Here is an 11484-nt window from a genome sequence, read left to right as displayed (position 1 = left end):
CACACACACACACACACACACACAAGCTTGTAGATCTGCTGTTTTCAGTTTCTTTGAGTGACAAAAGAAAATGGCAGTTGATGGATTATTTTATCCACAATTATCTTTTGCGACATTGGTGATAATTGTCCACTTTCTCTCCTTTCCATTTTTTTAAATTTTCTTTAAATTTTCTGTTAAATTGGTAGTCAAGGCTATTTTTTGGTTTTTGGTACCTCTCAGCTGCAAAAGGTTGTATCTTGCCGCCCTCTATTGGCCGCTTGTTGTAACTGTAAACATGTACCCCGGAAGCAGTATGCAGGCAGCTTGTCAAGTAAACGTTGCCTCGTGTAGTGTTTGACAGTGTGTGTGTGGTGTGTCTGTCAGCACTACCCAGTGACTATTATCAACCTGCAAGGAACTGGTACCCGTAACAACACCAGCTGCATCTTCTTCAATTCAACCGGTGGGTTCTGCATGACCATGTATGGACATATAGCTTACCTTTTAACTCAATATTAACTTCTCACAGCTCCACACAGCTAATAACGTTAGCAGCTGCAGCAGGGTACAATCAATGCGAGCGTCACGTCAGGATGTTCTTCTTTTTAGTAATATTTCACGATATCCCATGATTATATTTAATTAAAAGTGGACAGATTTGTTCTTTGAAAAAACATAAATGCCTGTCTTCGTCATTCATCTTTAGCAAGGCAAAAGCTATAATTGACAAGTTGAATGTCATCTGCTCTCTCTCTCTCTCTCTCTCTCTCCCCAGCCAGGTAACATCATCTGCAGGTGTTTGGGCAGTGTCCAGTGTGTCCAGTAAAGGCAGCCATGTCATCATCATGCCTGGAGGAGGATGCTGCTCCTCCTCAGAGCCCTATGGCAGTGGAACTGGAACCCACCTCCTCCACTGATGATAACAAAGAGACCTCCAGCACCACCACCAGTACCCATCAGAACTTCATCACAGTGATGATTGGTGCAACAGTTCCAACTGGCTTCGAACACACTGCAGCAGAGGAGGTTCAGGAGAAGATCGGCGTGGAGGCGCGCATCAGCAAGGATCGTGGTCGCATCTACTTTCAAATAACTACTGACAAGCTTTTCCAGGTTAAGCAAGTTTTGTCGTTGAAATTAATTTAATACACTGATTGATTGATTGATTGATTGAAAATTGTATTAACAGTTTGCAGAATAGGTACAGTTCAAGGACAGTACAGGTATGATTCATTGAACATGGTGGGCCTTATTGTAAATGAGTGTAATACTTTATGGTGTCAAAAGTTTTGTATTGAGTTGTGCTTGAAATGTACTGTAATTCCCCAATCTGTTAATAAATTCATCAATCAATCAATTAATCAATCAGTCAATACAAAATCTGCTAAGAGGATAAAACCAGAAAAAAGCACTAAGACTTGTTTACATAAGGGTCCCCCTTTGAGAGCTTGTAGATCTGCCATTTTAGTCCAAAAGTGTCCTTTTTATGGAATTTCAGCCCCTGCCTCTGTAGCACTCTCTGCACGTCACTGCGTGATAGTCTGATAGCCCGACGTACCTTTTTGAAGATGGTCTCGTCTGGTTCAACACGAGGTACCAGCAGTTCACAGAAATGTCTTTCAGAGCTAATCATATCAGTCTGTTTATCACTGATGATGACGTCATTTTAAATTTCATTTCATACTCATCCCCTCATGGTGTGCGCGCACGCGCGTGTGCGTGCGTGCAGAATTATTTAAATTTTCTTAATTGGAAGCAAGTAGTACACTGACATTTTACAGTTAGAAAGTACTCCAAACTAAAATGGATCACTGTGGAATTCATTATTTGCAAGAAATGTTCATTCATCCTCAAGTCTGACCTCTATAAATGCACCATTTACCATTTATTTATCATTTTTCAAATTGCAGCGGACCGTAAGTGCTCTTTGGGGAGCTTTCAGGCTTTTTTGTGTTATTATCCTTTTAGCATCCTTCCTTATGTATCTGTACCGCTGTACATTGTACTTTGAAAACTAATATGCAATGTTAATTATTTAGGAACCAGATATAAATTGACGTGTTTTTACACAGTCAATACAAATTGGTTATATATTGGTCATAATTGGTGTCTTTCTCTCTCTTTGTGTCTCATCTATATATCAACACAGGTCCATCTTCTGAAATCTGTCGACAACCTATTTGTTGTGGTTGAAGAGTATGACAATTACCAGTTCAAAGACTCCAAGGTAGGCGAGATTACAGTATATCCACACACAGGTCAACCCATCCATTGTGCCGATATAAAAAAACATCTAATATTATTTCAATGATTGAACATTATGTGAATAATACATACATTTTGTACGTTTGTACTTTTACTCAATTATATTTAGAATTTAGGACTTTTACTGGTAACCGAGTATTTCTACATTGCAGTATTAATACATTTACCTAAGTAAAACATGTGAGTACATTTCCCGACAACTGTACAATAATTCTCTTACTGACCACATACAATGCGACTTCTCTGTCCTGTTCTTAGGAGGAGACGCTGAAGGATTTGATGCAGCTCGCCTCCGACCTCCCGTGGACCGACGCCTTGGACGTGTGGAAGTTGAACAACGCTCTGAAAAAGAAAAAGGGTCAACGAAGAAAAGGGGAAAAGGGCAAGAAGGTCAAAGCTAACAGCGAGGCCACCACAGCCACAGACCTGAGTGAGACGCTGCAGCAGCAGCTGGTCCTGGAGACGACCGCTGAAGGCCAGGCTGGGGGCGAAGAAGACCCTCCTGACATAGACAGTAGGGATCATGGGACTAGGGATGTCCCCATCACGTTATTTTGCTCCCCATCCCCGATTCCGATCATTTGATTTTGAGTATCTGCCGATTCTGATTTTTTTTCCCGATCCGATATTTATATATATTTTTAGAACACTTATGCCATATCACAATAGTACAATATCCAAAATCAAACGATATCCAGTATGTCCTGATCGCGTCTTTTTGCTCCCGGTCTGGTTTTCGATCATTTGAAAATGGCCCCGATTTCCAATCACGTGGTCGCTGGTCGGATCGGGACAACACTAGAGGGGACGATATGAAAATGACGTGTGATAAATATAATTGCTATAATGATGTTATCGTGGTAATCAAAATATACTTAAAACTTAAAATGGCACTTTTGTTAACCCAGCATCCCTATTCTTGGGGGGGGGGGGGGACGTTTGTCAAAGATCGCGATCTACAAGATCGCGTTGTGAGCGCTGTAAGCTTGTAGATCGGCTATTTTTGGCAAGTATGAAATAAAGAGTGAAATAAGACCTTACCCAATGTGCTCTTTACAGGTCTGTTTAATCAAGTATAGAAGGGTTTAAGTGGCACTGAATTTGCAGATCAACAAAAGCTAATTCCTAGTGTGTAACAGAGGACAATTTCAAGATAAATTTAAATCTCCATGATACGTTTTATTGTGGGTGTTTTTTTATCACGATAATCGATAACAATTATCGTCCAATTCCTTAATAGACAGCAACAACAGCCAGGACTCCGAGGACACGCCAACAACGGAGACCAAGCTGATCAAGTTCCGCGTGACGTGCAACAGGGCCGGGGATAAGCACAGCTTTTCCTCCAACGAAGCTGCCAGGGACTTTGGTGGTGCTGTGCAAGAATTCTTCCAGTGGAAAGCAGACATGACGAAGTTTGATATCGAGGTGGGCGTGCTTGTCACAACTTGACAACGTGTTTTGCGTTGCCAGCCAAAACAAATGTCTGTGTCGAGTATTGAGCTTGAATTCCTTACTGATTAATTTGAGGAGAAAGACGAGAAGGAATAACAGTTCTGGGTGTCGTTAATGCCAGTTAAAATAAAGTGAGGTAATGTCTGATTACATTTGATAGTGTGAATTAGGTGGAGCTGTGTTATTTCAATCATAACTCATAACTTAAAGTGGGGATCAGATCATAGGAAACATATACGTCATAGATACATCATTGATGATTGAAGTCACAGACGGGCCACATGAAGTCTGATATCACATTCACATCATGGAAGCCATGCTGTATTAGACCCCTCCTTGTTTACAGAGGCATGTGATCTGTGGTCTTGCCATTGTCGTGGTCTCACACACGATAACAGAAACACTCCCCCAGGCAGTGTTAATTTTGTTGACTAAAAGACTAAGGTTTTTAATATTTAGTCGACTAAGACTAGACTAAAATAGGACTAAAACTAAATGGTGTGTTCAAATTTTCTGACGATTTAAATGGCATTATTGGCAAATTTGGCATGAGAAAACATACGTTTACATTGCCAAAGCAAAAAGTGGAACAATGCATTCAAAACAAAATGTATGTACAATTGAGAGTCAGAATCTCCAATAAATCAATTTCTATGTACCAAGATCACTCGATGCAGATAGTGCAGGACAAAATTAACACTGCCCCCAGGTCTAATTTGCTGAAGGTGGATTGATTCTTTAAGCTACACTGGCATTGCCATAGTCATGCCTAATTTATCCTTTGTCGTATGAATGTGGTGCTGAATATGCAAAAATAACATATTTTCGACGTGAATATGCAATAAAGTATGCATTAGGTTAGAAGTTCCTTGCTCTGAAGTTTTACTACTATGCTCTACCCAAAAAATATTTATGATGTGTTTGTTTATTTTCTGCTGCAGGTCCTTCTGAACATTCATGGTCAAGAGGTGGTGATAGGCATTGCACTGACCGAAGAGAGTCTTCACCGAAGAAACATCACTCACTTTGGGCCCACCACCCTGCGCTCCACCCTGTGCTACGGCATGCTCAGGTCACAACGCACTGCAACTGTTATTGCTGGCAGTTAAACACTATGATTTGTTTAATCTTCAGATTTATTTGTGTAACGGTTATACCATTTTATACCATACCATCTAAGACTTAAGTCTTAAGACTGAGTCAAGCTTTTAAAATGACGTCCTTGTGTGTAGGTTTAGTTTAGCAAGGAAGCATTTTATTTCAGTAGCTCTTGAATATTGCTCGACCAATGCAGCTGTTGAAAGTAGTAATTTAATATCTGACAATCCAGTTCAACATGTGGGCTACAGGGGGCAGTGAGGCACTGATAGCAAGAGGGCAAGGCATGTTAAATTAAACGTTTTGTATGTGATTATAATTCATAGGTTGTGTAAGCCTCAGCCATCTGACATAATCCTTGATCCCATGTGTGGAACTGGTGCTATACCACTGGAGGTAAGAGAACAGCCGTCAACATCTGAACTAAACTAAAGCTAAAACAGGTCCAACGTGTAATAAGTAGTAATGGTATGTTAACTATGATTTTCCTTTATTAGGGAGCCATAGAATTTCAAAATGCATTCTACATGGCCGGTGACAACAATGACATGGCAATTAACCGCACGGTCCATAATATATCACCCATTCTTGAGATAAGGGACAAAACTTTTTTCAAACTGGATTTTTTTTTTTTTTTAAGATACATTCAAATCAAATGGATGTATTTGTAGACACAGGTCTCAACTACCAATATTGAGAAGGAACAGGTTTTTCGCGTAACATTTCTTTCTAAAATGGGACATTTATGCACTTAATACCCGATTCATGTCAACTCCGTCAGACACACTAAAATACCTTTTAATTGAATTTGATAATTTCAACAATAATATAAAGTCCTCAGTTATCTTATAATGGCTTTCAGTAATCAAGTTAAGTAATACAATTATTTTAATATTGTTTTGTTCCAATATCACACTATTATGAAATATCCAATTTCTCAAATCCGTCATTTCAACCTTTATTTTCAATATTATAACATGAAAACCATGTAAAAAAAAAAAAAAAACATCATTACGTATCATTTCAGTTGGTGTTTCAATACATAAGCACAAAAGATTTAACATCGAATTTTCTATTTCTTTGGAAATTAACAAAAACATCACGGGACGAACGTCTGACGGAGTTGACGAACATCTGACGGAGTTGACAAGTTTAACTGATTTAGGTTCTAGACCACCTAGGATCTTGATTCTGGTGACTAATCCCACATCTTCAAGGATGAGGAATACAGTGGTACTATTTATATTGGCCCTGTGACCATGGCAGCCATTTTCAAAATGGCCGCCACCTGCTGTTATTTCCCAATAACAAGTTCTACACCACCTATGATCTTGATTCTGGTGACTAATCCTACATTTTCAAGGAGGAGGAATACAGTTGTACTATTTAGATTTATCCTGTGACAATGGCAGCCATTTTCAAAAATGGTGGACCTGCTATTATTTTACCAATTTAGTCAGGGAATATTATCAGAATAATGTCAAATCTGTGAATACATTTCTTACCAAGAATTTTTTCACCAAAGTGTTTGTAAAGGTGTCTACTAACATATCCCACATTGGTTTCTATTGAACCACCCCAGGGGCATTTTTGACAGCTGCTGAAAGTTGGTTACCATACCAAGTGGCTATGGCCAAACTAGGGGTCAAACCCCTTGGGCTAAATTCGGCCATATATCCACTTGCCCAAATGTGCTGACCTCATTTTGTAATGACGGCTATGGCCGTTTTCAGCCCAAGGAGTGTTCTTTGTGCATAGCTAATGCTTGGAATGCATTCAGAATCATGAAAACTCCCTAGTTTGACATGTCACATGCTACTTAAAGCATAATGAACATTTTGCCTTATATAAGTTGTTGATGGTACCCCAACTTTCAGCAGCTGTCAAAAGTTCCCCTAGGGTGCAGGTTGAATATAAAGCAATGTGGGATATGTTAGTAGACACCCTTCCAAACACATTGGTGAAGAAAATTCTTGATAAGGAATTTATTACCAGATTGTATTAATATGCCCTGACTAACTCATCTTCTAGACCACCTAGACCCGACTTCGCCAACAGAGACCCGATTGACACCTAAACAACAAGTTTGGACAGCCCCACCAATTAGTGTTATGGAAAATAGCAAGTGTCTACCCTAGGCCCAGAGGGAGACACAGAACTTAGATGCCAAGCTGCCACCAGAGATGAGAGCTGAATTCTGCCGCACAATGCTCTGCGGCCCAGGAGCAACCAACACCATGTTGGAGTTCTCTGAGTGGTTGAAGCACGAGTCCTAGCCATATAGCCTGTGCAAAGGCAAACACCTTGAAGACCTGCTTGAGGTGAACAGTGAGCAGTGAGCGAAAGACTGAAGACAGAAGATCTGCCTTCAGGACTATCAGGCAGGATGTGCAGACACTGAAGGCATCAGTGTCGTTCTATGTCCCCAGCATGTCAACCAAAGCAATGTTACCAAATCAAAGGAGCCTTCACCTCAAGTCACCTGGGGCTGGGTGAGCAATCGTATCCTGTATCTAGCCTCACAACTAAATACAGACACTTGGCCAGACTGCCGTTTGAAAGGGTCAAACCCTTCATCCTGATTGGGGAAGACCACCCCACCTAATCACACCAACCGAACAAGTGAGGTTGGGGCCTCCAGGTGGGCCAGCAGCCATCTGCCATCTGCACAAGACTGGGCTGGACCCTGCAGGAAAGCAATCTCCAGCCAAGACAATGTAAGTTGACTATAACAGAGCCCCAGAACACAGAGCTCATGAGAAGGATGGAGAAACACTGGCAGGAGGCCACCAAGATACAACGCCACACTGCAGTGGCCAGTGAAGTCAAACTGTGCGTCTGTACCTGAAAGGGACAAGTCAAAGGCCAGAAAGCCCACCTCCTTTTAATGTCCTGTCAGTAGCAACTCAACCTGCACCTGAAATAAGCCCTTCATCCTTGAAAATGTAATGATTAGTCACCAGAATCAAGATCCTTGGTGGTCTAAAACTTGAGTTATTGGTAAAATAACAGCAGGTTGGTGGTCATTTTGAAAAACAATGGCTGCCATGGTCACAGGACAAATCTAAATAGTACCAATGTGTCCCACATCCTTGAAAATGTATGATTAGTCACCAGAATCAAGATCCTAGATGGTGTAGAACTTGTGTTATTGTAAAATAACAGCAGGTGGCGGCCATTTTGAAAAATGGCTGCCATGGTCACAGGGAAAATCAAAATTTTACCACTGTATCCCTCGTCCTTGAAAATGTAGTCTTAGTCACCAGAATCAAGATCCTAGGTGGTGTAGAACTTGAGTTATTGTAAAATAACATCAGGTGGTGGCAATTTTGGAAAATGGCTACCATGGTCACCACGAGACAAATATGTGATGGCCCTATAGCCAAAAATGTTCCTTAAGGCATGCTCTAACTGTGTGCCAAATTAGAATACGTCCCATTATTCAAAAACTATAATTTTATTGTTTTAGGAACACTTTTGTCAACTCCGTCAGATACATGTCAACTCCGTCAGACACAAAACCTGACGGAGTTGACGTCTGACGGAGTTGACAAAATGTCATTTGTTTTCATCTTAACCCTCTGTAGTACAATGTAGCCATTTTGTTTTTGCTTCATTTGTTAGCTAAACCTAACCCTAAACTTTTATAATAAACATTATTTTGGAATTCTTAACAAAGATCATAATAATGTCCTGACGGAGTTGACATGTAAAAGCTGTGACCACCCTGATATCAACATTGTTTGTTTAAAATATCAAACAATTTAATGCTTGTCAGACCAGGTGCTCCACTGTTGCAACAAATACAAACGGGACTTGGAAAAGGAGTCTTCAGGCTAAATCTGTCGACAATATTTTCTGATTAATTTAAGACTTTTAAAAAACCTGACGGAGTTGACGGGAGACGTGGGACACACATTTGATATGAGATATCTAATGGAAAATACAAATTAAAATTATTGTGTATATTGTTTGCTATGTTGTTGACAATCTACTTTAATTTAGTATGTATATTTATGTGATTGTGACAGTATTAGACACTTTTTTAGCAGTTTGAAATTATGACCACTTGCTGGGGACAGGCTAAATACAGGCGTTTTTGGGTACAGTGCCTGCTTTTAACTAATTCAGATGGCATATGAAAACAATTATAATTAAATTAATGGCATAATAATGCACAACTGTATTGCATTTAACTTTGCAAGTGCTTTTATTTTTATTAAATTTATTTATTTTTAACAATAATAAGGCTCGTATGTGTGGGACATGTTTTTTCCACTTTTGTCCCTCATCTCAAGAATGAGTGATATGCCATGTCCAGAAGAAAAGGCGTGACAAGGGCAGGTGAGAAGTTCTCTAGAAAAAACACCAACTAAACGTTAAATATGGAGTTTGCTTGGATATGCCAAATGTTATGACTGAGAAACCATTCCATTGAAACAGTGCACCCGGATTGCCCATTGACACGCTGCAGTGGGATCTGTGCCATCTACCAATCAGAACCAGCTCTGTTGACATCATCATTACTGACATGCCCTTCGGCAAGAGGTAACACCTACAGTATGTGGAACATTGAGTAATTAGTTACACCTGTAGCTCCGAGGTTTATTTATTGCTCTGAGGTTTATTTCTTAGAATCTAGTATTTATTTATAAATGTTGCCGTGACAAATTCAATATAAATAGCGTACCTAAAAATGAAAATGTCACATGCTTTCTTGAAGAATGGGCTCAAGGAAGAAGAACTGGGACCTTTACCCGTCTTGTCTGAGAGAAATGGCCCGTGTGTGCAAACCAGGCTCGGGGACGGCTGCGCTGTTGACCCAGGACAAAAAATGCTTTGGAAAGGTAAAGTGGGAAGGGAATGACTACATGACCTGTGTGTAAGGCTTGTAACGTTGAAAGGTAAAGAGGGAAGGGAATGACTACATGAGCTGTGTGTAAGGCTTGTAACGTTGAAAGGTAAAGAGGGAAGGGAATGACTACATGACCTGTGTAAGGCTTGTAACGTTGAAAGAATAAAACAATTGACTGATATTTACAACCTTGTGCAGTGCTATGCTAAATGATGCCCAGGTTATTGCATGGGTAAAATCGGCAACAAGTACTAGGAGGCCAGTTATCTATATGAAGTCTGTTGGGAACTTAACTTCGGTCGATTATATTGTATTTTACATCATTTCTATCATTGAATAGTCACCTTTACAACAAGGTATAACTTGGTTATGCAATAACTTGGTTTGTGCAATAGTGGAATGACCAACACAGCTAAACGCGTGGGTAGCGCCTGTATCTTTCCTGTAATTCTCTGTTTCCTCAGTTAAGCCTCAGTGTTGTCTCCCTGGGAATGCCACTTCGCGGTCTGTCTTTGCCTTCACCAGTCTCACAGAACTTGGCCCAAGGCATTATTCTGAAGGGACAAACGTGGCATCTTTGCTGCTTGGAGCATACACAAACTCCCGATTTGGACAGGCGTGAGAACTATTGTGGACAGCGGATTGGCCTTTGCATGTATAGAGCGTGACCCTCAATCACCCATTGGAATGTAAATGCATGCCTTTCAGCCTTTGTATCCTACTATCTGGCAGGTATATCTCTTTGAAAACCTTTAGTGCTACTGATTGTGTGCGGGGGGACGACAATTAACACATCTTGCCTGCCCAAAATGTAATTCTTGGCTTCTTGCCTGCCCAAAATGTAATTCCTGGAAACACCACTGGTACAGGGCATGATGTAACCAAGATAATTCTTCAGAAGCATTCACACCCCATTGTGGAGTCGGCTTCCTGGGAAATAAACTACCATTTGAACAATGTCGTATTGAATCAGTTTTCTTCTTAAGTTCCCTGAGTCACCGTCATTCGAGAGCCCTTGAGGTCTGAGACACAAGCTGCTTCCACTGATCTCTGTTGTTCATTGCCACACAGAGTTCAGTCACAGTCGGTCCTGTGTCCCCTCCTCAGAACCCCACTTAGAACATTCTCTGACTAGACTACTTATTTTACTCAAAACAAATGTTTCACCATCCTGTTTATGTTCTGAGAAGGTCACTTGTGTTTGCTTCCAGGCCATATCGAGGATGGGAGGACTGTGGAAGAGGTCCCACACCGTGTGGGTCAACGTAGGAGGTTTACACGCTGGGGTGTTCCTCCTCAAACGGACTGCGGCGACGTTTGGCCAGACTCCCGAAGATGTCTACGAATCGCCAGGAAATGCCAACACGGTTGGAGAGGAGAAGGACAAAGTAGCACAATAAATGGTTCAATGTTTTGAAGCTTTAACAAAACACTGTTTTATTTTTTATTGTATTTGTATTTTATTCTTTTTGCCAAGTTTGCCACAGTTTTACAGACTGCTTTCTAAGCTCAGGTCTCATTTAAGTTATTTGGTGAAGTGTGCCAAGCACGTTTTGCTTCCCAACTTAGGATGTTTTTTTGTAATGTTTGGCCACTGTTTTATTGAACTGGAAAAAGAAGGGTTGATTATGTTAAGCGTATTATTTTCAGCAGTGTCATAATTACGACTGTTTTGAGTGAAGCGGTAACCGTGTTAAATGGCAGATGCCGACATTAAGCCACTCCCGACCTACTTCTGTTCATATTGGGGAATCTGCTTGTTGCTGTTTGAGCACACCAATGAGTAACTGTTCTTTGTTCTGATTTAATAAATGTTGTTTCCAAAATGA

At 40.6% G+C, this 11484-nt stretch overlaps 1 protein-coding gene across 2 annotated transcripts; it reads left to right on the top strand.

The window, feature by feature from the left end:
- The first annotated feature begins 306 nt into the window (after positions 1-306).
- On the top strand, positions 307-11484 carry thumpd3 (THUMP domain containing 3). 2 transcript variants are annotated; one of them, XM_083771214.1, is made up of 12 exons: positions 307-445; positions 762-1095; positions 2132-2209; positions 2506-2761; positions 3488-3675; positions 4644-4774; positions 5127-5196; positions 5298-5379; positions 9111-9144; positions 9244-9348; positions 9524-9647; positions 10867-11484. In XM_083771214.1, the coding sequence occupies exons 2-12, from the start codon at positions 817-819 to the stop codon at positions 11053-11055; spliced, it is 1536 nt and encodes a 511-aa protein (XP_083627340.1). In that variant the 5' UTR covers positions 307-445; positions 762-816; the 3' UTR covers positions 11056-11484. The 2 variants fall into 2 exon arrangements, with proteins under 2 accessions (XP_083627340.1, XP_083627339.1); XM_083771213.1 differs by having other exon boundaries at positions 758-1095.

The sequence above is a fragment of the Protomyctophum parallelum genome (assembly GCF_964188405.1).
Source record: "Protomyctophum parallelum genome assembly, chromosome: 8".
In the NCBI taxonomy this organism is placed as follows: domain Eukaryota; kingdom Metazoa; phylum Chordata; class Actinopteri; order Myctophiformes; family Myctophidae; genus Protomyctophum; species Protomyctophum parallelum.
The sequence above is the reverse complement of the archived record's forward strand: the minus strand, read 5'-3'. Positions and strand labels throughout refer to the sequence as shown.

Coding starts and splice junctions, on each gene's coding strand:
- thumpd3 (XM_083771214.1), top strand. CDS start 817: ATGTCATCATCATGCCTGGAGGAGGATGCTGCTCCTCCTCAGAGCCCT. Junction 4,775..5,126: donor CTGTGCTACGGCATGCTCAG/GTCACAACGCAC, acceptor TATAATTCATAG/GTTGTGTAAGCCTCAGCCAT. Junction 9,349..9,523: donor GACATGCCCTTCGGCAAGAG/GTAACACCTACA, acceptor GCTTTCTTGAAG/AATGGGCTCAAGGAAGAAGA.